General features: G+C 41.9%; 1 protein-coding gene and 1 long non-coding RNA gene across 53 annotated transcripts in view; one reads left to right on the forward strand and one right to left on the reverse strand.

Moving 5' to 3' along the window:
• Positions 1-24,404, forward strand: part of LOC113841824 (uncharacterized) — a 69,159-nt gene that overhangs the window by 38,440 nt on the left and 6,315 nt on the right. For 29 of the 50 annotated variants that reach the window (XR_011803537.1, XR_011803558.1, XR_011803553.1 and 26 more), the window contains 11 exons: positions 1,412-1,478; positions 3,343-3,464; positions 3,577-3,700; positions 4,682-4,781; positions 5,339-5,518; positions 6,822-6,959; positions 7,829-8,110; positions 8,225-10,267; positions 11,177-11,336; positions 11,738-11,930; positions 12,008-12,697. This is a non-coding gene — a long non-coding RNA (uncharacterized lncRNA). The other 21 variants (XR_011803587.1, XR_011803591.1, XR_011803592.1 and 18 more) reach the window with 16 other exon arrangements.
• The window catches only part of LOC101790632 (interphotoreceptor matrix proteoglycan 2), a 55,900-nt gene continuing 38,771 nt past the window's right edge, over positions 7,276-24,404 (reverse strand). For all 3 annotated transcript variants that reach the window (XM_072023721.1, XM_072023720.1, XM_072023723.1), the window contains 10 exons: positions 23,758-24,002; positions 23,118-23,200; positions 18,945-19,269; positions 16,442-18,375; positions 15,380-15,599; positions 13,999-14,209; positions 12,041-12,229; positions 11,683-11,881; positions 10,820-10,899; positions 7,276-9,956 (listed from right to left, as the gene is read on the reverse strand). In XM_072023721.1, the coding sequence (XP_071879822.1) occupies positions 9,944-9,956; positions 10,820-10,899; positions 11,683-11,881; positions 12,041-12,229; positions 13,999-14,209; positions 15,380-15,599; positions 16,442-18,375; positions 18,945-19,269; positions 23,118-23,200; positions 23,758-24,002 (3,499 nt within the window). In that variant the 3' untranslated portion in view covers positions 7,276-9,943. The remainder of the gene's footprint in view (positions 9,957-10,819; positions 10,900-11,682; positions 11,882-12,040; positions 12,230-13,998; positions 14,210-15,379; positions 15,600-16,441; positions 18,376-18,944; positions 19,270-23,117; positions 23,201-23,757; positions 24,003-24,404) is intronic.

The following is a 24,404-nucleotide window of genomic DNA, read 5'->3' on the forward strand; positions in this document are numbered from 1 at the left end:
TCATGTTTTAGTTTCTGATAGTGGGTGGTAGTAGTATACTGTGCTCAGCTGTCCTCACTTCTTGCGTCAATGGACCAGCTGTACTGGGGGAGACAGAGGAGTGTTCTGGCCCTCTTTGATCTCTCTACTGACAAAGACACCGAGACTTCCAGTTACGATGGATTTGGTGTGTGAGACACAAACACCTGTTTATTTTCCATAAAGTAATAAGTCACCAGATGGTAAAGGTTTTTATCCACACTGCTCTAACTGGATTTGTACCAGTAAGTTGGAGGTGAAAGGTACCATATGGTACTGTTAATCCCCGAAGCATTCATTATTCCTAAAATAATTTTCAGCGCCTTGTAGTGTTGACATCTCTCTTTCATTACTGGCTGCGCTTATTTATGTGGATAACGTTCAGATGAAGTGTAACGTGGAGTATTTGGTTTGGGTTCTTTTTATGTGAGTGTTCCTGAGATTCGGTGCCAAGCGGAACATTAAATGCCCTCGGACAGTCACTTGGGGCTTATGTGAAATGAGTTGGTGGTCCAGCCTCCAGTGGGTGTAAGGACTGTCACTGGCAGCCTTGGCAGAGAGGCAAACTGCAAGTGAGCTTTATGATTTGGGACGTGATAGGTGTTCTGATGGATGCTATCTCATTAATAGTACAAACCCTGCTTTATTGTGAACGATGGCCATTGCTTACTGTCACTGCTGACGAGAACCTACCAGCCTGGGATTAGACCGCTCTGAGGTTCTGGGAGCAGGGCTGACTTGTGATACAGGGAGGAGACTGAAGATTGGACCCTGCTGACTGCTTGGGTGGGCAGCAGTTTTGAAGGCAGATAATAAGCAAAAGATCAGCATCAAGAGAGTTTACCTACACCATGAGGTTTTGAGACTGTACCTACTATACCTCTGGAGCTGTAGGACACTCAGAGATTCAATGGCTGGATGTTCTTCAGGCTAGTAGGTGTCCACAGGGGGATATCAGCCAGATGGTCGCAGAAAGCACCCTGATAGCAACATGATGCCTCTAGAACAGGACTGAAGCGTGCACAGTTGGATGATGATGAGGAGGAAACATATTTAATGTGATTTAATACAGATGTTGTGCTGGTAGGTGCAAATACTAGTGCTTAAATATAGGCTGTTTGGATGAACAGCTCCGTCTTCTACAGAATATTTCAGCTGCTATTTACTGATAAGCTATTGCAATATATTAGTAAAGAAATGGAACTAGAAGCTCTCAGTTCTTCTGAAACACCTTGCAGCAGGTTTTTCCACAAGTGTTTTAGTATCTGAGTTGACAATGTGATTGTTAAAAATGGTAGGTTTAAATATTGCAGGCTGATTTAAAGAAATAATTTAAGCTCTTTTTTTTTTTCTTGCCTCTTATGTTGACACTTTGAATTCATCCTTTCTTTAGGAAGCAAAGACCATACCAGTCGCTGATGTCTTCTGCAGAGCAGTCACTCATGGAACCAGTGTGTAGGGTAAGTGCCTGAAGTTCTCAGCAGCCCTCTGCCACAAAAGAACAGTTACCGGTCTCTGTGCAGCTGTCTGCTCTGGAGACACTGCAAGGAGTCATCTTGGTAGCTGCTGCTTCCCGTCCCTGGCAGTGAGCAGTGCCCAGCGCCCTCCCAGCCTTCCCCGCCTGGAGAACGGCCTCAGCACAGCTGGGCTGCCGGCTTGGTGGCTGTGGGACCAGGACTTGGCCTCCCTGCTCACAGGAGGGAGTACACAGGGGACAGTCCCTGTCACTCAGGGTGCAGAGTAGCAGGCTGCTGCCCGCTCCTGCAGGATGCCAGTCCCTTCCAGGCCAGCAGTTGCCCAGTACTTGCTGCAGCCGGCCTGTTTTTCTACAGCTTTGTCACCAATCAAGGCAGTGGAGCCATCCCTTGTGTTGTCCTGTGTGCTCCCCTGCAACAGGCCTAGAGCTGCAGCCTGGCTCAGTGCTGGAAGCAGCCTGAGTGGCCATACAGCCTGTGTACAATAGCTTAAACAAGACAACAAAGTTGCCTTCACTGAACTTCAGTCTGTGGTACCTCACACAGGACCTTGGTCTCTTGTCACTACTGGCCTGAGTCCCAACTAAGCAAAGTCTCCCCTTTTGTTATAGTGTTGTCTGTGGTCCGCATGTGGTGCAGTAACTTGGCTGAGCTGACAGTTGCTTGGCAGCCTGTGGTTGCATCTGGCTTTCCTGGTGGTGTTGAGGAGAACCACAAATGTCCATACAGTATTTTGAGGGCAGCTGCAGATGAGATTTAGTCAGTTGGAGGTCAGCCAGAAACCTTGTAACTACAGTAGGCCGATATGTTGCTTCTTGGGATGCAGAATAAGCCTATATACGTGGCTAAGTTGGTCACCCTTTGGTACCATAACCGCGGAGGAAATGTAGCGTCTCTGCCCCACATTAGTAGGTATAGATGTGCAGACTGTGGGCTTGCCATTGAACTGGAATGCAAACAAGAAGGGCTTTGTACATCCAGCATCTCAGATAGCTGTCGATAAATCTGCCCTGTGTCTTAGTGAGATCCTTTGCTGCATTGCTTTGGAAAAAGCTCTTGTAATATTTTATTAAAGAAAAATCAAAGATGAAGATGTGACTGGACTGATAGGAAGATACTCTGTTCTTAGACTCTGAATCAAGCAAGCTTGAATTCAGAGTGGCATCTGGAAGCTGCTACTAATAAATGTTTTGAGATAGTGGCATGCAGGGTTGGAGTTGGGCAGTAAGTGTCTGAGTATTGCGTAATTATGAATAAGGAGCAAGAAAAATAGAAAAGCTCATTATGGAAATTAGAGGACAGCCTGTAATAACGGAAAGAGAAAAAAAAATGAAGTGTTTTCTTTTTCTCCACATCTTAGTGGAAAAAATGTGGAAAAGTAGAGAGATTTCAAATTGTGACTTTTGGCACCAGCAAGGAACTTGAGTGCTCTTCCCCTCAGCCCTCCCTCCCCCAGTTTGAAGGTATTCTTTGGCTTGGCTCTTGTTCATTCCATAGTTCATTTCAGAGGTTAGATTGTTAACTCTGGTTTTACCGTGCTCTGAGTGTGGAAAACCAGAGCAGATGTTTCAGTGCACATGCCAAACAGAGTTGAAATGAGTGTTTCCTAGAGCACCTTGTGTTCTCCAGTGCAAATGTCCCTGCAGGCTTCTTCTGAAGTTGGAGGAATTGTGCTCCTGTCACTGCTGTTGTGAAAACAGATCTGGCATTTCTCCTATCCCTAGAAATTGTCTTTAAAAGAAAGCAGGGGTGGATTTGGGGGACAGGGGAGTGAGCAGGGCTGTTTTGCTTTCTGCTGTAGTGTGCCTAAGGCTGCAGTTTCACTTAAGCTTTTGTTTCTGATTTGCAGTTGCTGACCCAGATGTAGCCAAGCTTCGTCTTCTGTCTGGTTTTCTTCCATTCTTCCGTCCCTTCCTCCCGCCCTCTCAGAAGCATCCTGAAGCAAGGTCCAGTGGACACAGATGTAGAGCAGTAAGTACCACTGTTGCAAGTGGGCTGGGTTGAGCACTTCTTTCATTAGAACCAAGTTCTAGATCAGGCCTCTCCAAGCTGAAGCCCGGTGCCATTTTTTCCCACTAACTAGGGGGAAGAAACCTCTCAACAGCAAGGTGTTGAAGCAAGTGCTGTGTAGGCAGCAGAAGTCCTGAAACGAGCAAATAACTCCAGCTGTGTGAGACAGTTGGTCTTAGAGAATCCCATCCGAGCAGGTAATTGTATTTTGCTGTATCAACTCTGTTTTTCAGAATGAATTGCATGTAGTTTTCTAGTGTGGTCTGACATTTAAAACTGGATAAATACTTCTTGGTTTTCAAATTTGGTCCTCAAATGTGTCCTCCATTTGCTGACTGGTCTTAGACTGGCTAGATTTGAGGGTTCCCATTTCCCAGAGCAGAATGAGGGCTGTTTGCAACCCTGTGGACAACATCCTTCTAGAGACTGGAGTTGTTTTGAAAAACGTTCATGAGAGATTCATACGGAGGCTGAGTGGGGTTGGACAATTCACATCTCTGGCTTCCTATATCACAGGAATGAATCTCTTCTATTCTTTTGTGTGTTTTCTTGTGGGTGTTTTCCCCCTTCCCCATGATCTGCCAGCTCAAGTTTTTCATTTTATAAAATCATCTGCTCTTTGCACACAAATAACTCAACAACGGCAAGTTTTGTTATATGTTTATGGAACATACCGGTCAGCATAGCTCATCAGGTTTTTAGATCATGACGTGGAACACTGTTTGCAATGCTGCATCTGGAGAGGAACAGCTGATGGCTTACAAGTCTGTTAGCAGACTGCTGAGGGCACTTGATACGAGACAGTTCTTAAATAGGTGCTGAGCAGTGAAACTGCAGAACTTCTGCTGTACTCAGTTGTGCATGCCCCTCACCGATAGTTCAGATGTAAAATTTTGGCCTTGTCCAGTTAAGCTCCTTTGCCAGATGCACGTTTGGTGGTTCATCCTTCCTTCCTGCTTATCGCTGGATGTGGCAGCTGCAGGCTGCACAGGTTTCTTCCCTCCCCTCTGCAAATCAATATTACGTATACGTAGCCAGGAGCAGCTTATTGACTGGAATGGGTATCAAACTATAGCAATTATGGGATGATTCTTTTCTTCATGTATAGAAAACAAGTTAAAATAATAACCTTAATTTACTGCATAGCACCTAACCCTTCTTTCTTCCTTCTTTCCAAGCCAAACCATCCCTTTTTGGAGACTGGTTTGTGCTGCCTGAAAACTGTGGACTGGTTCTCTACTTCGAATGCCTTACCACGAACTTCATTTTTCTTGGCAGGTAAGTGCAATGCTCTTCTGTGGTTCGCCTTTCTAAAAAGTCAGTGAAGTCATGTGGTGTCTTAAGAGATGGCCCCAAACCACTGAACATCAGCCTGCTCAAAGTCATGTGTCCCCTGATTCTGCCTTCAGTCAGCTCAGTGTATTCGGTGTTGGCATTAGCCATGACAGCTCCCATCAGGAGCTGTGTGCTTAACGCAGGAGATCGGGCTCTTCTGAAAAGTCAGTCTCTGCATGTGTGAGGCTCACAGTCGCATTCACTGCAAGCCCTGGGAAGGTATTTCACTGTGGGCTGGGTTGTTGGTTTGCTGTCTGTAACGTGGGCAAGCATGAGCTGAAATTACAGATGCTGGTGTGGTGGGGAGAGAGGAGCTCTCTAGCACCACGCTGCATTGCTACCAGGGCTGGTTGTGGGTTTCCATCCATGCTTAAGAGGAGCTGATGGAAAGCAAACCCTAAAAAAGTAGTTGTGGGAAGGTGGGGTGGCGGTGGTGGTTTTGTTGGTTTTAACCAGAACTTTAAGAAACAACACACATTGTGCATTATGTATTTTTGCAGATCAAAGACCTCTAATACTCCACTCTGGAGATTAGGAAGGGAACAGCAGCCGCTCCCTAACCAAGCAGATGACTGGAACTGTGAAGGGCAAAGCACAGCCAGCAGTTACCTGTATCTCAGGCTAGGAGACTGGAACCCTGCGCTGCTACTTGAAGTGTTTTGCATTCCCCTTCTTCTCTGGTATGTGAGATCACTTAATCACTGCATAATCCTCTTTTAGGTGGAGGTGAGTAAATTCCCTTCGAGCTCTCTCCCCAGAGTGGGTGGAGGTCTTTCAATCTGGGGACTATTTGTATACTCTCTACTAAGAGACTGCTCCTTCTCTTGCCCTCTTTCAACCAGTCACATGCCCACATAAAGTCTTGATGTATGGCCGTATCCATTGTTGTTGCTGCTTTCAGTTTTGTTCAAACTAGGTCAGCCTTTCCAGAAAGGCATAGTTTCCCCATCTGGTAATCAGCTGTGGAGATGCAATCACAACTGCAGTTAACACTAACTCTGATTTGTGTTTAATATAAGACTTTTGGCTAACATTTCAGCCTTCTATGATTCAAGACAGATTGTATTTTGTATTTGTTGTTTGGGTTGTGTAAATGAGACCTGGTGAGGGGATCTCCCGAAAAAAGAAAAAAAAAAGGGGAAGGCTTTAACTGTAGCTGACTGCAACTTTTATCTTTAATAAATACGTTAAAATAGTCATTAGATGTGCTAACAGTAGAATTGATTTAAAAAATCAATTGGCGTGCGTACAACAAAATTCCACTACTGTGGGCATTTTTCATTCTGAAAGAGGGTTTTCCTGTGTTTTCAATGCAACACGAAGACAGATCTCAACGAAGAGCACACCTTTTGAACTGCTCTAGAGCTGTCTCCTAAACAACCGTAGCACCTCAGGTGAGCTGTTACTTTGAGTCCTGCAGCCTGCTGGCATTCTCCAGCCAGAGCTGCCTGCCTGCTGAAGGTGTTTCCACCTGCAAAGTGTCATGGGTGAGCCAGCAAGGAGGGTGAGGCGCAGCAGGGGGGAGTCTAAGAGGACAGGAACTGAACTAAAATTCCTGGGGCCATTAATAATCTGGAGCAGGGGAGCCAACTAGTGTTGAATGTGGCAAAACAAAATTTCCCAGCTTGGGCTGACAGATGAAAAAAAAAAAATCCTTTCCTGGCCCAGAAGTAGCTTTGGATTTGTTGATTTATTTTTATTTTTTTTTCATTTGAGAAACCAAAGCAAATACATGGATATTACGTAGAACATAATAAGGCTTCTGTTCTCAACCAGCATCAAGTAGTGAAAAGATAAGAGAGCAATGCTGCTGGGGTTATAGGACATTTGGAGTAGAAAAAGTACCATGAAACTGCTGGGCGTAACTATTAATGTTTAAATGGCAATAATGCTCTGTTGGATTTCATATGCTGTGCAAAGTCAGTTTGGGTCTGTCCTAGAGTGCTTACGGATACAAATTGGCATTGCTGACCGTTTTTGCAGGATGCGGTATCTGTCCCTGCTCTGGAGCTGTAGCACCGTGGCATCCCTGCTGTCCACAGACCCCATGTGGAAGAGCTGTCCCATGCTCCCTCTGCTGCCTTATATCAAGGACTGATTCCAGCAGCTCTGACCAGGAACGTGAGTTAAAGTCTAAATTGTTAAAGGCTGAATTGTACCCAGTGGTTTTTGCAGTACAGAGCAGTGTGGTCCAAAATCTGTTGCTATGTGTCTGAGAGTCTCTGTTAAAGGGGCAGCTGACAGTGTCTTTCAGGGCCTCATTTTCATCTTTTTCAAGCCTGGGGGTGGCAAGCAATTAGACCTGTCAGTGTTCAGCAAACAGTAACTGCTTTTGTAGGCGTTATCAAATTAATCCATCATTCAAAGCTGTGCTTTTTACTTGAAGCAAGTGAAAAACTGCATCTTGACTATTAACAAGTACTGGTAGATGTATATACGAGAGCCTGTTCTGATTTTTATTAGGATATTTAGAGGTTTTTCAGTAAGTCCTTCTTGCCATGTTCTAAGTTTATGTGAAGCCATTTGGAGGAGGGGTCAGGTTTTTTAAGTCATCAAGATCACCAAAGTAACAGCACATTTTGATTCTTTGATTAGAGCCTCAAAATGGGCAAAGAGCATTAATAGAAATCAAAGCACTCAGTTGCATGCTTTCCAGCATGAATTTTCAGGATATAACCATGCAAGTGATAAAGACCTACACTTGGCACGTGCTAAAAATGAGTTCAACAGCTCAACCCAATTCATTAAAAAAAAACAACAAAAAAAAACCGTTTCTGATACTAAATTCATGTGTCTGTGCCTAAGATAGATTTCTTCAAATCAAATAGTCTCTACGTGAATTTTCTAGGAAAAAAATATTTTGGAAATTGTATTTTTATTGTAGTGAAAATAAGATAGCATTATGTTTATATGTATACACACAAAAAGGAACAATACACTGTATATACAACAAAATGCCTTGTGCTCAGCATAACCGATAATCTCCTCAGCTTGTGCCCAGCAAATACCTGAATACCTTGTAGCAGGTGCCTGGTCCCAGCTGCCGTACCCAGCTTAGCAGAGGCAGTGCAGAACCTCCCCGGGACTGACAGCCCAGCTGCACAGAAGCGAACCCCAAGCCTGGCACCTCCCCGCGCTGTGCAGTGGTGGTGACCACGAGGCCTCAGTGTCCCAGGACGGCTCACCCATGTCCCTGCAAGAGTGGGGCTGTGCCTTACGAAGTCCGGACCAGCGCTGCGCTGCTCTAAGAGCCCAGGGTCACACAGCACAAGGTAAGCTCTGCCTGATAACATCACATCCCAACAACATGAAGCTGCACTGTACTGCTTTCAGCTGTCTGGTGTTATTTGGACTTACAGTGATTTATGCACGCATTTGTTTGACAGATTCATGGCTCTGATGACCATGCCTGCTACTCAAGGCAAGAAGACACCATGCAAATGATCCAGCGAGGCTCTCCAGAAGAGGAAGAGGAATCACACTGAAATCTTTACTGGTTTAGATATGCGGCCTATAGACAAGTAAGTAAGTCTCACTATTGTTGAATTTTAATAAGTATCATTTGGCTGTTGGCACACATGGGCTGAGAACTACAAATAATTATCTTGGTAAAGATAACAGTTACCTTGGCCTTCTTTGTAGGTAGAGGCTGATTTGAGACTCTTTGTGCCTTAATCCTGACTGCAATGTTAGTGCCTTAACAACAGATTTGGTGACTGAGCAGAGGTCCCACATACCTTAACATGCAGTCAAAACTCTTGTCTTAACTTCAAGATAAAATTCAGTTTCTGTACCTCAGGACACGCAACCCCTCTCGGTTCAGCTATTTTAAAATGTTTGAGGCTGGCTGCTCCTGCTGGAGAAATTCTACCCTGACTGCCATGAAGCTGAGATTACCAGAGCTGGGGTTTTTTGCTTGTTTGTTTTTCCCAATAAAAAAAATTGCCATCTACCAAATATGCATCCATTTAAATACCACAGCCTGATTTTGAAACACAGCCCACAGCAGGCTATTGCCCAGTTCAGTAAAGAAAATTTAACTATTAGTTGGCTGAATTCAATGTGGAGTAAACACTAAATACAATTTTTAAAAAGATGGGCACCAATGCCACTAGCATTTCGTCGTTAAACTATTAATCTTCCTATTTCAACAATTAAGTGCACTCTGAAAATAAGCTGTCAGGGAAATAAATAACAGATAAACAACTCATATTAACAACAAATTGTCTATGTACAACAAAATTCTATGTTAGTCACTTAACCTTTACAGAATATTGTTATAATGGAAGCCCTTTTGTGCCCCAGCTTGTGTCTCTGTCAGGAGCAGCTGGAGAGCCAACTATCTCGACTTAACAACACGATGCTGCAGAATTACAGCTCTGCCTTGCTCAGGCACCAGATGTGGTGACTGAACGTCAGCGGTGATGCTTAGTGTTTGGGGAGAGCCTTCCAGTACTGGGTTCTGTTTTGCTAATGCCAGCTGACAAAAGTTAAAGCAGGCAGCCATAGAAAATAACAGCCTCTGCAGTGAGGTTAGGGTTGTATTTATAACAGGAATGCTTTACAATAATGCTGACACCATTTTATCATCACGGTTCTCTCCTACAAACCATTCATGTGCAAACTAAAGAGCTCTTCCCACTACTGCTTTATACCTGTACCATTGCTACAGTAGGCTCCAGTGAAGGGGATAAATGCCAGACAGGAATTGTAAGGGTGCATTTTACTTTTAGTTTGTGCATGTATCTTCTCTTTTTTTTTTGTATGTTTGTTGGTTTTTTTGTTTTGTTTTGTTTTTGTTTGTTTGTTTTGCATTGGTATACAAACTCACATTGTCCATTTCAGAGTTAAAGAAAATGAACTTTCATAACCTCTGCCACTTCGGATCACCTCTTTAAAATGTCACTTTATGCAGAAAAGCCGGAGGTAATTGAGATAAACAGACATCTGTACATTTCAGCCAGTCATTTAGAAAACATCTGTATCCATCCATGCAATGTTAAGACTATAAGTAACTTTGCAGTTACATCTGAGCCCATTGCTATGGCAACAAGGTAGTCTTTATCTCCCACATGCTTTCTACTGATTCCTTTTTTTTTTTTTTCTTAAAGCAGCTTCCTGAAATGAAAAACAGAGAAGCAATGATTAAGTTAGTCTCTTTCAAACTTTGGATTCAAGGCTCATGTGAGGCAGCCCTTTCTATTTTCCAGCTGTGGAAAATTTAGAAGCTGATCTGTCTCAAGATGAAAAAATGAACAACTGACATGGAAAAATGTGAACTGCAGTTATTTTCAATTAAAAGAAGTGGAGTTGGTGATCTTGGAACACAAGGGTTTTGCTACTGCAGTTAATTTTCATCTGATCCCAAGGAATTGTACTGCAGTATCTTTCAAACTAACAGAGCTATCTGTAATTTGCTGTTTGCTACAGTGAGAAACCAGTTCAATTCTGCAATAGCCTTTTCCATGCTTAACTTGCATCAAAGCACACAGCTCAGCTTGACTAACTGTTTGGAACTGTAAGCTTTTTATTCTGATAACGTCTCCGCAATATCAGACAGTATTGTGCTAGTGGCCTGCTAGTTTTTGGTTAGCTGCCAAGTCTTGAGCATGGAAGATCAATTAGTATGCTTTTAAAATTTTTATTTAAATTTAACACCAGGTAATATTAACGATGCTAAAAAGAGGTAAGAAGGTTCTATTTGTACTTGAAGGGCCTAATTGATGTCCGTCAGCGCTCCTCTGACACCCATTAACTTTGGAATTCTTCAGTACTTTGAACGTAGCTGCTGGGGATACCTACTTTTGACGGTGATTATTTTAAGTGCTCTAGAAGGGTCAAACCTCTTCAGCAATAATGCTGAAATCTTAACTTCTAGTGCCCTAGCATTTCTAGACCCTTCATATGAAGAATATAGCGATGTAGTGAAGGCTTCATGAGAAAACATTAAAGGAATTAGCCAGACAAGATATTTTACTCACATTTGATGCTGCCTAACGAACTCTGCAAACTGACGGTCTTTAGCGTAGAGCTCTATAATTCGAATTCTGTCCTGAATTTCCTAGAATACAAGGAAGATAAATTTAGGTACATAACAGAAATTAGAATACTCCTGAAATAGCTGAATTCTTTTTCTTGGAAAATGAAACTCATATGCTTTGCTATTTCAATAAGATCTCGAAATGGGGCAGCCCAGAACTAAAATTCTTTATGCTATTTTTAAAAGCGAAGCACTTCATTTTTTGGAGGCCAGTAGTACTTAGCTGTTAAATCAAAACCAGGGCTTGGAGGGAATGTGGCATTTAAAAGGCTTTACCAAAACCATTTCTCTCTCACAGATACTTTTCCCTACACCCAAGCTGGATTCACACCTCTCACCATCGCTTAAGGATTTGCGGTTAGCTCGTGGATGTAAATCCCTTCTCCTCAGCCTGCTAGAGTGAACGCTGGATACCATGTACACAACAAGGAAGGAGAACGATATGATCCATCTCACAGGTCAGAAAGATCTAAACTTCAAAACCTCTGTATTAAAGGCCTGGAGGCTCTGGATTTTCACCATCTCACTGCAACTGTCTTACATGTGGTAGTTGGCATTAAAAGCTAAAGACTATGTCTAGCACTAAAGCAAACCACTCCAGTCCTCATGCAGCTACTTAGGCAGTCAGCTCTGTTATCATGTGAAATTCATTACTCCTCCAAGCACACCCATTCCTTTCCATACGCTTAATAGCAAGCAGGTCAAGAAGGCCTTTCTCTCTCCTCCGATGTAGTTGCAGCAGCCATAGTTGTGACTTATTTAGCTATTGTACATCTCTGCCAGTATAAAAGCCATGTCACTTACCTCCTTTGTAAGCTCACTGTTTTCATAAATGTGCCTTATCTCTTCACTGCTGTAGTCGGTGGACGTGTCTGCGCTGGTGGAACTGTAGGATGTTAGCTGAGGGTACCTGCGGTAGTAGTGGCTGTAGCCAGTCGTATCGCTTTCGTACATGGGGTTGTACTTAACGGCATTCTCAATGGACGAGAGGCTGTCACCCTGCCTGGGGGAGCGACAAACAAACCGTGAGCTCTGCAGCCTGGCACTGGGAGGTGCGTATACATGCAGCCTGTCGCTTGTCAATGACCTGCTAAGACTTACGACAGAATTACTATCCTCCTAGTGACAGATGTTCTTTAAAATATTAGGTGGCGTCACTTACCCCTGAGAGTCCTCAGTGTCGCTCTTCGTGTATTGGTCTCGAAGGGTCCTGGCCAAGAAGAAGATGACAGCAGATGCCACAAGAAGGAACCCTGCCACAGAAGCAATGGCAATACCCACAACCAGGGGCTCAGACACGTATTCCTCACAGTGCTCCCCTCTGTACCACCAGTTCTCTCCTACACGACACCTGCAAAAAGGAAACACTGGGAATTCAAACACCAGCCAAAAACTATGACTTAAGTTAATGCAGATGTATTTCATTTCTTCTTATGACAGTGCCTTAGTTATCTTAAAAATATATTTATATGCTTAAGCACTAACATTTTATTATTATTGTGAACAGCCTCTTTTGTTATTGAGGAGTTTAGTGAAAAGAGATAGAAAAAATAATAAAAGGACAAAACATTAGTAATGGCAAAAAGCCTGTGGTTTTTGCTATTTAGAGTATCCTGCAACATGTTAAAACTGTAAGGTGTTTAGACCAAGTAAAAAGTTAGGCAGTGACAGAGCCTTGCACACGATGTAGTAAACACTGTAAATGTAGTCTTAATGATCTTGTAATGCAAATACACATGAAGGCGTGTTAATGAACAGCATGTTTATGGTATGTAAACTCCACAATGATTAAAGACACAAAATAAATTACTAGAAAGATGGGGTGCCTAAAAGTGTATCTTTGCAGCTGCTCCCTTAATCAGCGATTATTATTTCTGCCTTGCCATGGTACTGAATATGACCGCTGTAACTAATATCATCTTTAAACATACCAGTACAAATAATACAGCCGCATTATAGGTGTTGGGGCCTTTTTACTATAAAAAAAAATCAAGGAATTGCAAGGTATTACAAGCACTCACAGTACTGAGCCTTATTAATACTACACATTAGATATTTATGTCAAAAGACTTAATTTACTACGAGAGTTTATTAAATTAGTAACCAGTATTTGAATTTCTTCAAACTGCTTTTTTCAAAAAAAAATACTTTACAAATATTTTTCAAAATATTTTTCAAAAATACTGGCCAGAGCATGCTTGAGCTCAGATACTTGTTTCTTATTCATGTATTATATAAATAAGATAAAAATTATACTGTATCTGTGAAAGTATCCAGCCTCATAGCATTAAAAAGCATTATATTGTTTTCCTGTTAGAAGCCAGGACTGTAAGATTGACTTGAAAAGTTAGAAGTAAGTTTTTAAAAAAAAGGACCTGAACTAATAAACAATAACCAGTAGTAGCTATCCTTCCTTTTCTGTAGTTATTTTCCTAGCTTTTGTGGAGGGCTGTACGTAGTTTCTAAAAATAGACGGTTACATTGCTGGAAAGGGAAAAAAAATAAGTGCAGTATTGGAGTGCACATCAATTTATCTGTGTCTCGTAGAATCATTTCACCTACCTGTAAAATACAGGCATCCCAGTCACATGCATCTGTATCTTAAAAATCACAAAATTTAAACCAGGGGGCCTGCGTCTTGAAACCACACATGTTTTTTCGCAGGTTGCCAATGCTTTACTTTTATGATGTTTTTCTTAATTAAAAGCACCATTTTTAATACATATAAGGATGCTTTTCAAATCTGAATTTTTGCAACAGAATCAACTCATACATGCTTTATGACATTATCTAACACTTTGCTACTTAAGGAAACTGCCAGAGAGAAGTTCTGTCTCAAAAGGTCAATGAAGGTGATTTTAACAACTGAATACATTCATTGCTATTATTTTCCCTAGATAGTTTTGCGGACTGGCATTTCTGTTCTACTAAACACGTTTGTAACTGTCTCATTTCCAAACTTTACATAAGCAAACTAACCCTTCAGCAGCATTACATGACTGATAACCATTGGCATCTCACCTGTTATGCGTTACCCTGGGGAATTTTGCACAACTCTCATGGAAGGCTAGGACAGAGGAGGCAGCATGGCTTCGCCATGTGTTGAACAGGATGACCTACCTGCATATGGCGCCTTGCCCGGGGCTGATGTCGCACTTGCCATCGTTCAGGCAGAAGTTGGGCTGCAGATCACAGATGCTGTTGCACGGCAGCCCATCGATGCTCAGGTAGCCGGGATTGCAGACACACTCAGCCTCCCCACTCCAGCGATTCACCAAGCACTCGGAGAACTCATTGCAGGCCTGGAACTTGCAGGGATCTGCTTGCTCACCTGAGAACACACAAAGCAGAAAACGTTAATAGTCGATGAGAGAGTTAACTGAGGCAAAGCACCATTGCCATTTTCTCTAATGACCTGGTTAAAATAATCTGCAGAAACCCAGCGTGCGTCTTTCCCAAGTCTCAAAGGGTTCTGCTAAGGTGAACAAGCGCTACGAAGTGTTCCTGTCTGCGCAGCGCAAGTGAATGGTACGGCTAAGACCACCCAGCAAGCCAATTGAAAAAGCAAGCGTAAAATGTTCTTTTTCTTACTGGAACAGGCAGTACCTCAGATGTTCTCTGTCTGCTGGAACTGTATTTTGCAAATGAATAAAACACAGTTGATCTCCAGTATTTCTTGTTACAGAAAACCTAGGCGACACACAGGGAAGGGCAAGGGGACTTGGGACACAGCACCCACTGTGAGGTGATTTGCTTTTGTCTGCAAGGAACACAAGCTTGTAGCATTTGTGGCATATCAAGCTTGAGAGGGCTGGCATACAGTCACACAATCAGTATCAGAAGATTTTTCATGCTAAAAATGACCATCTTCATAACAGAGCTACCTCAGAAGGACAGCTACCACTTGCCATCAGCTCAGCACTGTTATTTTCCTTAACTTTAAAACAGGAAATATTTCCAGGCTGCTTATATGGTAAACTACTGGCTAACTTGGGCAGCAAAGAAACTTCCCCGTATCAGAAGACTAAATTAAGAGGGCCAGTAATGTTTTACTGCAATCAAGCCCTAACCACAAGAATAAGGCAGCAGAAAGTATCACTGCAGACTCCTCACAGCTAAACGGGCTGCCAGCAGTGGGAATAGACCCATGGAGCAACTCCAAACCATACATGAAGATAAGCTCAAGAGAGAAGGACACCACTGCCCTTGCTGACCAATCTTCCTCCAACTCCTTGGTAAAAGCACAGTGGCAATTACATAAGCAAGTTTTGTTCCTGTATTTCTATACAGGCCCTCATACAGTTTGCTCAGTCCGTGTCCCATTTTGCTTTTCATGTCTTCAGTCCCATAACAGACTTCTGTTTGTGTACTTCAACTCTGTGAAAGTCTGTCCTAAACTCCAGTGGGCGATCTCTGAGCTGCCAGAATCCTAAGCAAGTTCTTAAAGCAAAAGTAGCTCTAAATCCCTTGCCCCAAAACTGCATTTTTCTGCCATCCTTACCTGATTCCACATCCAGGGAATATTTATCGATGGCCAGGTTCATGGTGTGATACGCAGTGTTGCAGAAGTCTTCCAGGATCATGTACACAGCATTGGTGACATTCCGAGGCACGGGTTTGGCGAATTTCATTCGACTGTTCACCACAATGCTGCCATTTCTGAAGTTCAGGATCTCCAGATTCTGGAAGCCTGTTAGGTTTGACTGAAGGTACGGCACCAGCTGCAGCATAGGGACAAGGACAGAAAAGCTGAGACTTCAAGTCTCTGCTCAAGCCAGTTGCACTGGTATTGCATCAGGCAGCGGGGATCTGAAGCGGTTTACCCAAATCCCACAGTAAGGGTATTAAAACTTTTCCCAAATATCAATTTGCAGATGGTTTCTTAGTCTACAATTTATATGCACAGTTCTTGTGACACACACGGTGCTCTCCCCTTGCTCTAAGCACCAGGCATACTTGTCATTTCAAAGGACATTTCTATCGAGCCCCTTCCCCTTCTGTCTTTCTTCTTTACTCCCTCCATCTCCCATAGCAAAATACTGATTTCGGTCAGGAGATGGGAACTGCCAGGTTTAGAGTTTGGTAATTGTTGCTGTATTACTCCTATGAGGCTTAGCTAGCTATTGGCTTTTTAAGAGATCAGCCAAACTGCCTCTTCATTAGGGTGGGTTGAATATGTTGCAGAAAGGTTATCTCCTGACAGGCCCAATTTATTTACTTCTCTCTCCCCATAGACTAAATCCAGAGCACTCCAGAAGCAATTGAATGGAATGCTGTACTGGCTTCAGCTACCCTGCTGCATCTACTGACACCAGCAGAGCATCTGGCACGTATCACAGTTAAGATAATGAGCTTTGGAGAGACAGAATTGTGACTGAATAAAAACAAAACAAAAACCTCCCCTCTCCCCCATGTTCCCAGACAGCATTTTCCCATAGAAGGACATGCATAATATCTGGACACACCTGTCTCGTGTTTGTCTCTGCAAAACAGAGCATACCAACTGGGACTGACCAACAATTTCTACCTGGCAATGGATATTTAGCAGAGAAGTGCTTCTTACCAGTTCCAAGAATCGTTGCTCCAATGCTTTATATTCAGGGGAATTTTTGTTGAACAGGTCCTCTGAAAACATCATGTTGGTAACCCGAAGACTGAAAAACACGACCAGAGCTCGTGATGGGATAGGAGTGCTGTTGTGGTTCTCACGCGTGGCCCACGCCACGCTGGCCATCTCTGTGGATTGGGCACGGGTGGTCAGCTCCACGTGACTATCAGTCAGGCTCCTTCCCTCCTCACTCGGCTCAGGAGAAAAGCTGACAACGCTGACGTGATCCAGCCCCACTGACACATCCAGGACCCTGGCTGTTTCATCTCCCACCTTTGCTGAGGTAACCACCGATGGTGACGCTGTGGATCCCATCGGTGGGAGATTGGATGGAAGCTCGGCGATGTTTGCTGTGACGCTCACAGTTACGTAGGAGTTCCTAACAGTGCTGATGCTCGTGGAAACAAGCGTGCTGTGGTCTGTACCACCCTGTCCAGCAACACCCTCTAGAACAGTGGCCTGCTCTGTTACAGAAGGAACCGTAGTTGCAGCTTCAACTACAGTTGGTGTTGCTGATTTTACTGTCTGATCTAATATATTTTCTAGCACTCTGTCAGTAGGCCAAACATCAGCTGGTTTCTTTATTGCCGAGCCAGTGTCTTGGCCTGCCAAAGATGTGTCCAGGGCTTGCTGCTCTTCTGTGGAAGTATCAGTGTTCACCACAAAAGGATCTGCAGTCAGAATAGTTTCTGAACTGCTTGTGTCCAAGTAGCCTATCGTAGCAGATTCAGTCAGATCTGACTGCCCTGCTGTGAACAGTTCTTCTGATGTTGGCCTGCCTTCATGCTGGTGTTCAGCTGCCTCAGAAACGATCTCCTGACCTACACTGGACTCTTCAGGTTGCTCCACACTGAGGCTTACGGTAGATGTGAGACTATTGTCTGTACTGAGGGTTACTGTAGGCGTAAGACTATTGTCCACACTGAGGGTTACTGTAGATACAAGACTACTGTCCATACTGAGGGTTACTGTAGATCTAAGACTACTGTCCGTACTGAGTGCTGCAGTAGATGTAGGACTATTGTCCATACTGAGGGGTACTGCAGGTGTAAGGAGACTATCATCTTCAACAGACACATCTGTGTTGTGTGTTGAGACAGGGGCTTCTCCAGTTGGCATGTCTACAAAGGAATAGTCCTCTGATGGCTCCAAAATGAGGACTGGTTTAACAAAAGAAGAATCGTATGTGCTCGATGCTTCTGTCTGTGTAGATGGCTCCACAGGTAATGGCTCCTCTGTCTGAAGCAGAGATACGTGCTGAGTTGTAGTCTCAGGAAAGACAAATATTTCAGATTCATCAAGAAAATTTTCTTCTATGTCAGCCATACCTTCATTTTCATCTTTGGAAGGATCATCATCTAATTTCTTCTGAGAGTTAAGAATATAATCTAAGATCAGGCCTTCAGGAATATCCTCAGTTCTGATTAACAAAGACTCATTATCATCATCAAGCCAGCTATCAGGACCAGGGTAGAAAACAGGTTCCAGCGTTGCTTCTTCCCAAGGCCAAATACTTGATTCCGTTTCTTTTCCTGAACCATCAAAAGCTGAACCAGACCCATCTTCATATGTAATTCTATCTCCGAGATAAATATCAGTTTCAGCTTCTACAGGGTGTAATTCTGAGGGAAAAGGATTTTCTTCCACAGAATTATGCAACACAGAGTCTGCATTGTTACTGTCTGCAGGACTACCCTGAGTTACTTTTTCCACCTCAGCAGAGGCTGTTGCTTTAGTATCAGTCTCCGTGACTGACGAGGAGGCCACTGTTGATGCAGGAGACAGGGGAACTACGTAATCATCTGTAGATGGAGGTTCTTCAGGCACGAGGTGAGAAGGGGGACTCGAAGGCAGAATAAAGTCTTCTGATAGCCCAGTATCTTCAAACCCTAAAAATATAATTGAGTTTATATTTTATATTTTTATATTTTTTATATTTAAAAATATAAATGAGTTTCCACTCAGTTTTTGTTTATACCAAAAAAGAGTCAAATGCAGTTCATTTTGTTGGCTGTGGATCTGCATTCAGCATGTTTCCTGTGATGTATACTGACCTTTGTATGCTGAAGTTGGAAAGGACCCCTGGTAACCTCTCCACTTTTCCTTATGATATTCTATGAGCCAAATCAGGGCTGCAGAGTATGCAGTAAAGCAATTAATGTGTAGCATGTCCTTAGGCTAATTAGTCTGCTTCAATTATGTCTGCATGGTATCATGCCCTATATGAAAATATTTCTGTGCAATTAAAGAAGCATCGTGCATGTAATTTCCTGGAGAGGCAAACAGGCATTATCACCTGTTACCAGCATTTGATCAAAATGAGAAGGTAAAAACAATCAGAGTAATATATCCAATTTGTAGACCTTTCTGAAAAGCCATTTTGGTAAACTACCCCTTTGGTGAGCGTCACAGGACACTCGTGTCCAAATTTACACTTCAGTCAATGGCATGAACTTACCATCTGAAGAATCAGGGGCTGACAGCCATTCCAGGGAGTCCACAGAATCACGCTCTAATGCTGGTGCAGTGACCAAAGGAGGAGTCTGATTCCCATCTTCTAAATTCAGCTCATCAGGCGAAGAGGTGACATCAACTTCGGAGGAAAGTGGAGCATCAGGTGTCCAGCTGGCCTCAGAGTCCTGATTTGCTGGTCTTCGGTGGATTTCATTGTCATTGGACTCTTCACTATCTGAAGTGGAATCTGGTTTGGTGGAATCAAAGGGCAAGGTATTGCTGACCGTTGATTCATCTGCTGAAGGCCGTTCAGCTAAAAAGGTGTTATCCTGAAACAAAACCACAACCATTATTATAGGGGCAGTACGGTCTGTCCACGTTGGGCTGAACATATCAAAGGTGTTAACCAGCAGCAAAACAAGCAAAATCTGGTAGTATTGCCTCTGTGAGGAAGTAACAATAGCAACAGCAGGGGCTCAGCTGGAAGGATTGGCAAACGTACCCTGTGCTAATAATGTTCAACATACACGTACAATGCACGTCCTTGCGACATGCATTTTGTGTCCAGTCATGGCCACTTCTAAAGGAAAACAGCCGTTCCAGTTCTTTGGAGTGCAGCTTCAGTTAGCGTATTAAGAGACTTACCCTCAATACCCAAACCATGTCCTTTCCTTTTCCTTACTGAAAAACCGAACTATTTCTAATTAAATGGAAAATAAGCACACAGAATACTGCCTTCCTTCCTAAGGCATGAAGAGGTCGTAGCAGCTATTATTCATCAGCTACATAATCAATGCAGTAATTATAACATTATAGTTAACATCATACATAAAAACAGTTCAGAAACTGAACTCAAATGCACATAGGTATGTATGGTTGGTGGTCATTTATGTTTTGGTATGTGAACCTGAGAGGGGAACTATAACCATAATGTAACTTAGAACGTAGAACAACTTCAGTCTCAAAGCTGAAATACTTCTATGGAAAGAAAACTTTTTGTTCAGCAGTAATGATGAACAAAGAGTATACGCAATGAAATTTGCAACTTATATGTACTGTGAAAAAAGAATGTCTTTTTAAGCCTCCAATCTGCACACTATGTACTTATGTGCCATGCTCCAGTCACTATTTGGTTTACAGCTAGAATACCAAACACGTTTTATCTTTGAATATTAATCTACTCCCACAGTGTCTCATGAGGTAATGATATCGCAGAATATCAGTGAAGAGATTAAGTTACTTGGTCAAGACTACAAAAGCAAGCTCACTGCCTACAACTCAGGGATTAGCGCTTTGCACGGCTACCTGTCCAGCTATCAATGCTGTGCAACAGTCAGAAATGGGGAAAAAAAGCCTTGAGGTATGAAAAACTGTCAAGTGAAGAAAGAAGGATTAATTTACTAAGAACTAATTGCTGATGGTGGCTAGTACATGTAAAGCAGACGCCAGACAAAGGTTTCAGTAGTACGTATTACAGTTCAAAGAAACTATTGATTTAATCATTCTGTAGCTCACTGTTCCTTTCAAATCCCTCTCTTTTATTTTAGAATGAATAATAGGAAAACCCCAAATACTTTTCAGATTGAAATTTTACTCCTGGTAGAAACATGAGTGAATTAAATTTTCAACTTCATTCAAACTGTATGTGAACATTTTAGAAACAACAAAGTTATTTTCACCTGACTATCTGTCTACCTGAATTGACCATGGTTTTTTATAGCTGGTTGTTCTATCACCACAGTCTTCTCATATTTCTGAATGTATATGGTAACAATCAGTTGAGAAGTATATATACCATACAGACATGTGCTCCAGCAATTATCTTTTTTGGCAAAGTTGGCTATTATAAATAAACCTGTGAGAAAAGTTACTGTGCAAGATTAGAATTACACATATAAATTACACATATAAATTCCATAAAGAATGAAAAAGGACTACCAGCAATAGCTTCTCAATACATTTTTTATGTGAGCATTTAGTTGCCAGGAATTGCACCTCATCATTTATTTTAATGTGGACAGATGTTCCTATGACAACTAACATTATTCAAAGATTCTTGTTACAGTGCTATATATTATATTAACAAGTTTAATATCATATTGGCAAGTGCTGGTTTTTTGCTAATGTCTTGAAAGGCTTACAAATATGACAGATGACTGCAAACACAGAACACCCTCCCTGATTTTCCATTTTCTGCTGCCAGAAACACATTGTGCTCAATAAGCTAAGGCATTCTACCTGTTAGAGCTCAACAGAAATAACAAGAAAATGCAGATTTCAAAAGCTACACTTCCATTTTTATTCATTTTTAAGAGATCTGTAAAACTCAAAGAAAGGAATTAATGATTAGTTGGTACCATCTGCTAGCAATAAGATGGTGAAGTAATGATAGTTCCACATTATGTCATGACCCTGTACGATAATACAAATCCAACTCATTCCCAAATCAACTGCAAAAAATAATAGCAAAACTCTTTCTCACAGGTAATGGTTCTACTTAACAGCATCTACTTGAACCATGAAGGTTTGATATCTCTGCAAATAACTGACTAATCATTTTGGCCTTCTTTAGTGTTTTAGCAGCTTATGATTTTCTTAAATTTATCTGAAATTACTTCCCAAATTATCTGTGTATTGCAGATTGTACACAGCTATTTTCTTGGATATACTCAGTATATTTGTATATACTTTGTATATAACCACAATTTTTGACTGAAGACAGAGATAACATTATTATTCATAGGCCATGATTAGAAAAATGTAACATCCAGTATTTTTTCCTGTACATACTATTCCCTAAAAATGATTTAAAATGGAGTAACATTGCAAAGCTATCTCTACTCTAAAATCTTCTTGCCTGTATATGTCCAAGTATCCACAGAAGAGAATGTGAAAATGGCAGAATTATCTTACTAAAATAAACATATGTAACATTTTAATCCAGTTAGATAGTTCTAGAAAATAGAAAGCCCCTTCCTGAAAGTTACATTAAATTCCTATTTATCCACATCAAGATTAAACCATTTATGGCAAATGAATGAATTTGCTTTTTAGATACTAATGGTTAATTTTTAAAACTCTGGGAAAACTGGCATGAAGTTAAGGATATTATACCTATGACCATTAGAACAGGAATCGCTGGCTTCTGTGAAGTCACTGAAAATTTTGCTTCTACAATGATTTTAGAGGTTGGCCTGAAATAAAGCATGGTTTTATTCACAACAGTATCTCGTAATGAGCTTTGTGAAAACCTACCATCAAACTTAGCTGGATCTGGGTTTTGCGGCATGAACTGAGCTCATTTCTTTTTGGAAGGCACGTCTGTGTTACTCAACAGAGCAGAAACCTACTGGATAAATTCTTAAGCCCAGACAATGTTCCACCGTTCAGAAATTCTAGCTGTCAGCAAAACTCACTCAATCTCAGCACTGCTGGCACCTAACATGGCACCTCTGCTTGAAGCCCCATTGCATGGTACAAGTATGTTCAGGGATACTAACTCTCCTGTCCAATGAGAGCCTGATTCTATGTCCTGGGTTGTTCCAGAGGTAATCACATGAGATAAATGCACACTTTTAAAAATGGAATACAATAAACCAGTGGCTATTATTTTTTTTCTGTTTTTCCTTTGCTGGCATCAAGGGGATGGACATCTAAAACCTGAAGTAAGAACTTGTAGGGAAAATGAAATAGTAACAAAAGGAGCATGTGAAATTTACCTTTATCTCTTCTCACAGGCAGCTTTACTGCTTATGTTTATTTCTCACTTTCCAAAGAAAGGCAGGATTGTGGAACAAATTATGTTTTTAGAACAATTTACAGTCTAATTAAACATTGTGAAAAACAAACAAACAAACAAAAAAAAAAAAAAAAAAACAGACAAAGGAAGCCTAAAGAACAAGACACGGCTGCACAGCCAGAAACACAACAATGTGCCAGGTAATATAAGATGATCACAGAAAAGCGTTGTGCACAGGTAACAAATTATCAGGTGAGAGATTTCACCAGAGGTTTTTTTCCACTATATGGTGTGCCTTTCCTGACTGTATTCTGCATGATCAATAGGATAGAGAAGCTCTGGGTGCTGGCTTTAATGCCATTTTGCTGAATTAAGCTGTTCAAATGCGTGCAAAGGACATACCTCAAATAAAAGGTCATTGCTCAGAACCATACTCACATCAAACTCCGCACGCTCCAACACACCTGGATGCTCAGTAATCCAGGATGGATCTGCTTGGGTAGGGTGTAGTATTTCTTTCACTGGGAAAATATAAGTACATAGGTTCAAAATGCTGCAGTAGCAGTGCAAAGAAACTGTTTTAGAACAATTTGTTTAGGCTGAAAAACCCTTCCTCATCTCAGATCTGTGAGACCTGTTCAGCAAGTTTGCCGGAAAGATTTTCTCTCGAAAATACCCACAGATTACACACAAGAAGTGCAGAGAAAAGATGGGAACAGGGGAGTGGGACAGCACTGCTCTACCAACTATGGTAGGACCTTTGAATATTCAACAATAAGCCAAGTATTTCTTTTGTGCTGCTCAAGGCCAAGGCAGAGCTGCTAACCTAAAGTGCTGAAAGCAAACTGCATCATGTGAAACACATTTCCCCTTCTCTTCCTGTTAATTGCTGATAATATTACTGCACACCACAAACCTTGGTGTCAAAGGAAAAAAAGAGACAAATCTAAGGGAGTGACAATGGGATGCTACTGCTATTGACTTGACCTGGTTAAAATTAGAGCAAAACCAACTGCAACACCATCGTGTTTGTGATTTTTTTTAGTTATTCAGAGGGCAGATGAATCGTAAGACTCACCATTAATAAGTTGGAGAGAGTTTGGGTCTAAAATCAAGGAAGTGTTTTCAAGCAAGGCATTTTTCTGGAGAATTTCAGCAATATAATCTTGGAAATCGCTGATGGTGTAAACAACTGTTGGATTATCCTCTATGTCCATAAAGGAGTTGTCCTCCACCTTGTTGGAGTGAAGGTTAATCAGGTCCCAGGTGGCATTGCTGATGGCTTCTCCATCAAAAGTAACAGCATAGTGCACTTCCACCCCACTGGGGTTTCGCAAAGAGAGAAAACACACATGAGAGACGTAAGGCTTTCCATGGCAAATGCTATGATTTTTTTTCCAAAAACCTGTGTCCCTACCCTTTCTTTAAAAATACAAATACATTGTTTTTAAGGATTCTAGGTAAAATTAATTAATTATATTACTTTTCACACTTGTGTCTGCCTACCTGTGTTTTCTCATGGAAAAGGTTACCAGAACACAACATCTGGCCTGGTCACAGCCCTGTATTTCTACTTCTGAAGGGCAGAAGGACTACCAGGAGACCAAACTGATGGCTTTTTGCCTGTATTATCAGTAGACCCGCCAACATGCAGTGGTGTGAGTGATGCTTTTAAGGTCGTCATGCCCATGATGGGAATGGATCCGTGGTAAGAAAGGAGCCTGG

This window comes from Anas platyrhynchos, chromosome 1, assembly GCF_047663525.1.
Source record: "Anas platyrhynchos isolate ZD024472 breed Pekin duck chromosome 1, IASCAAS_PekinDuck_T2T, whole genome shotgun sequence".
Lineage (NCBI taxonomy): Eukaryota > Metazoa > Chordata > Aves > Anseriformes > Anatidae > Anas > Anas platyrhynchos.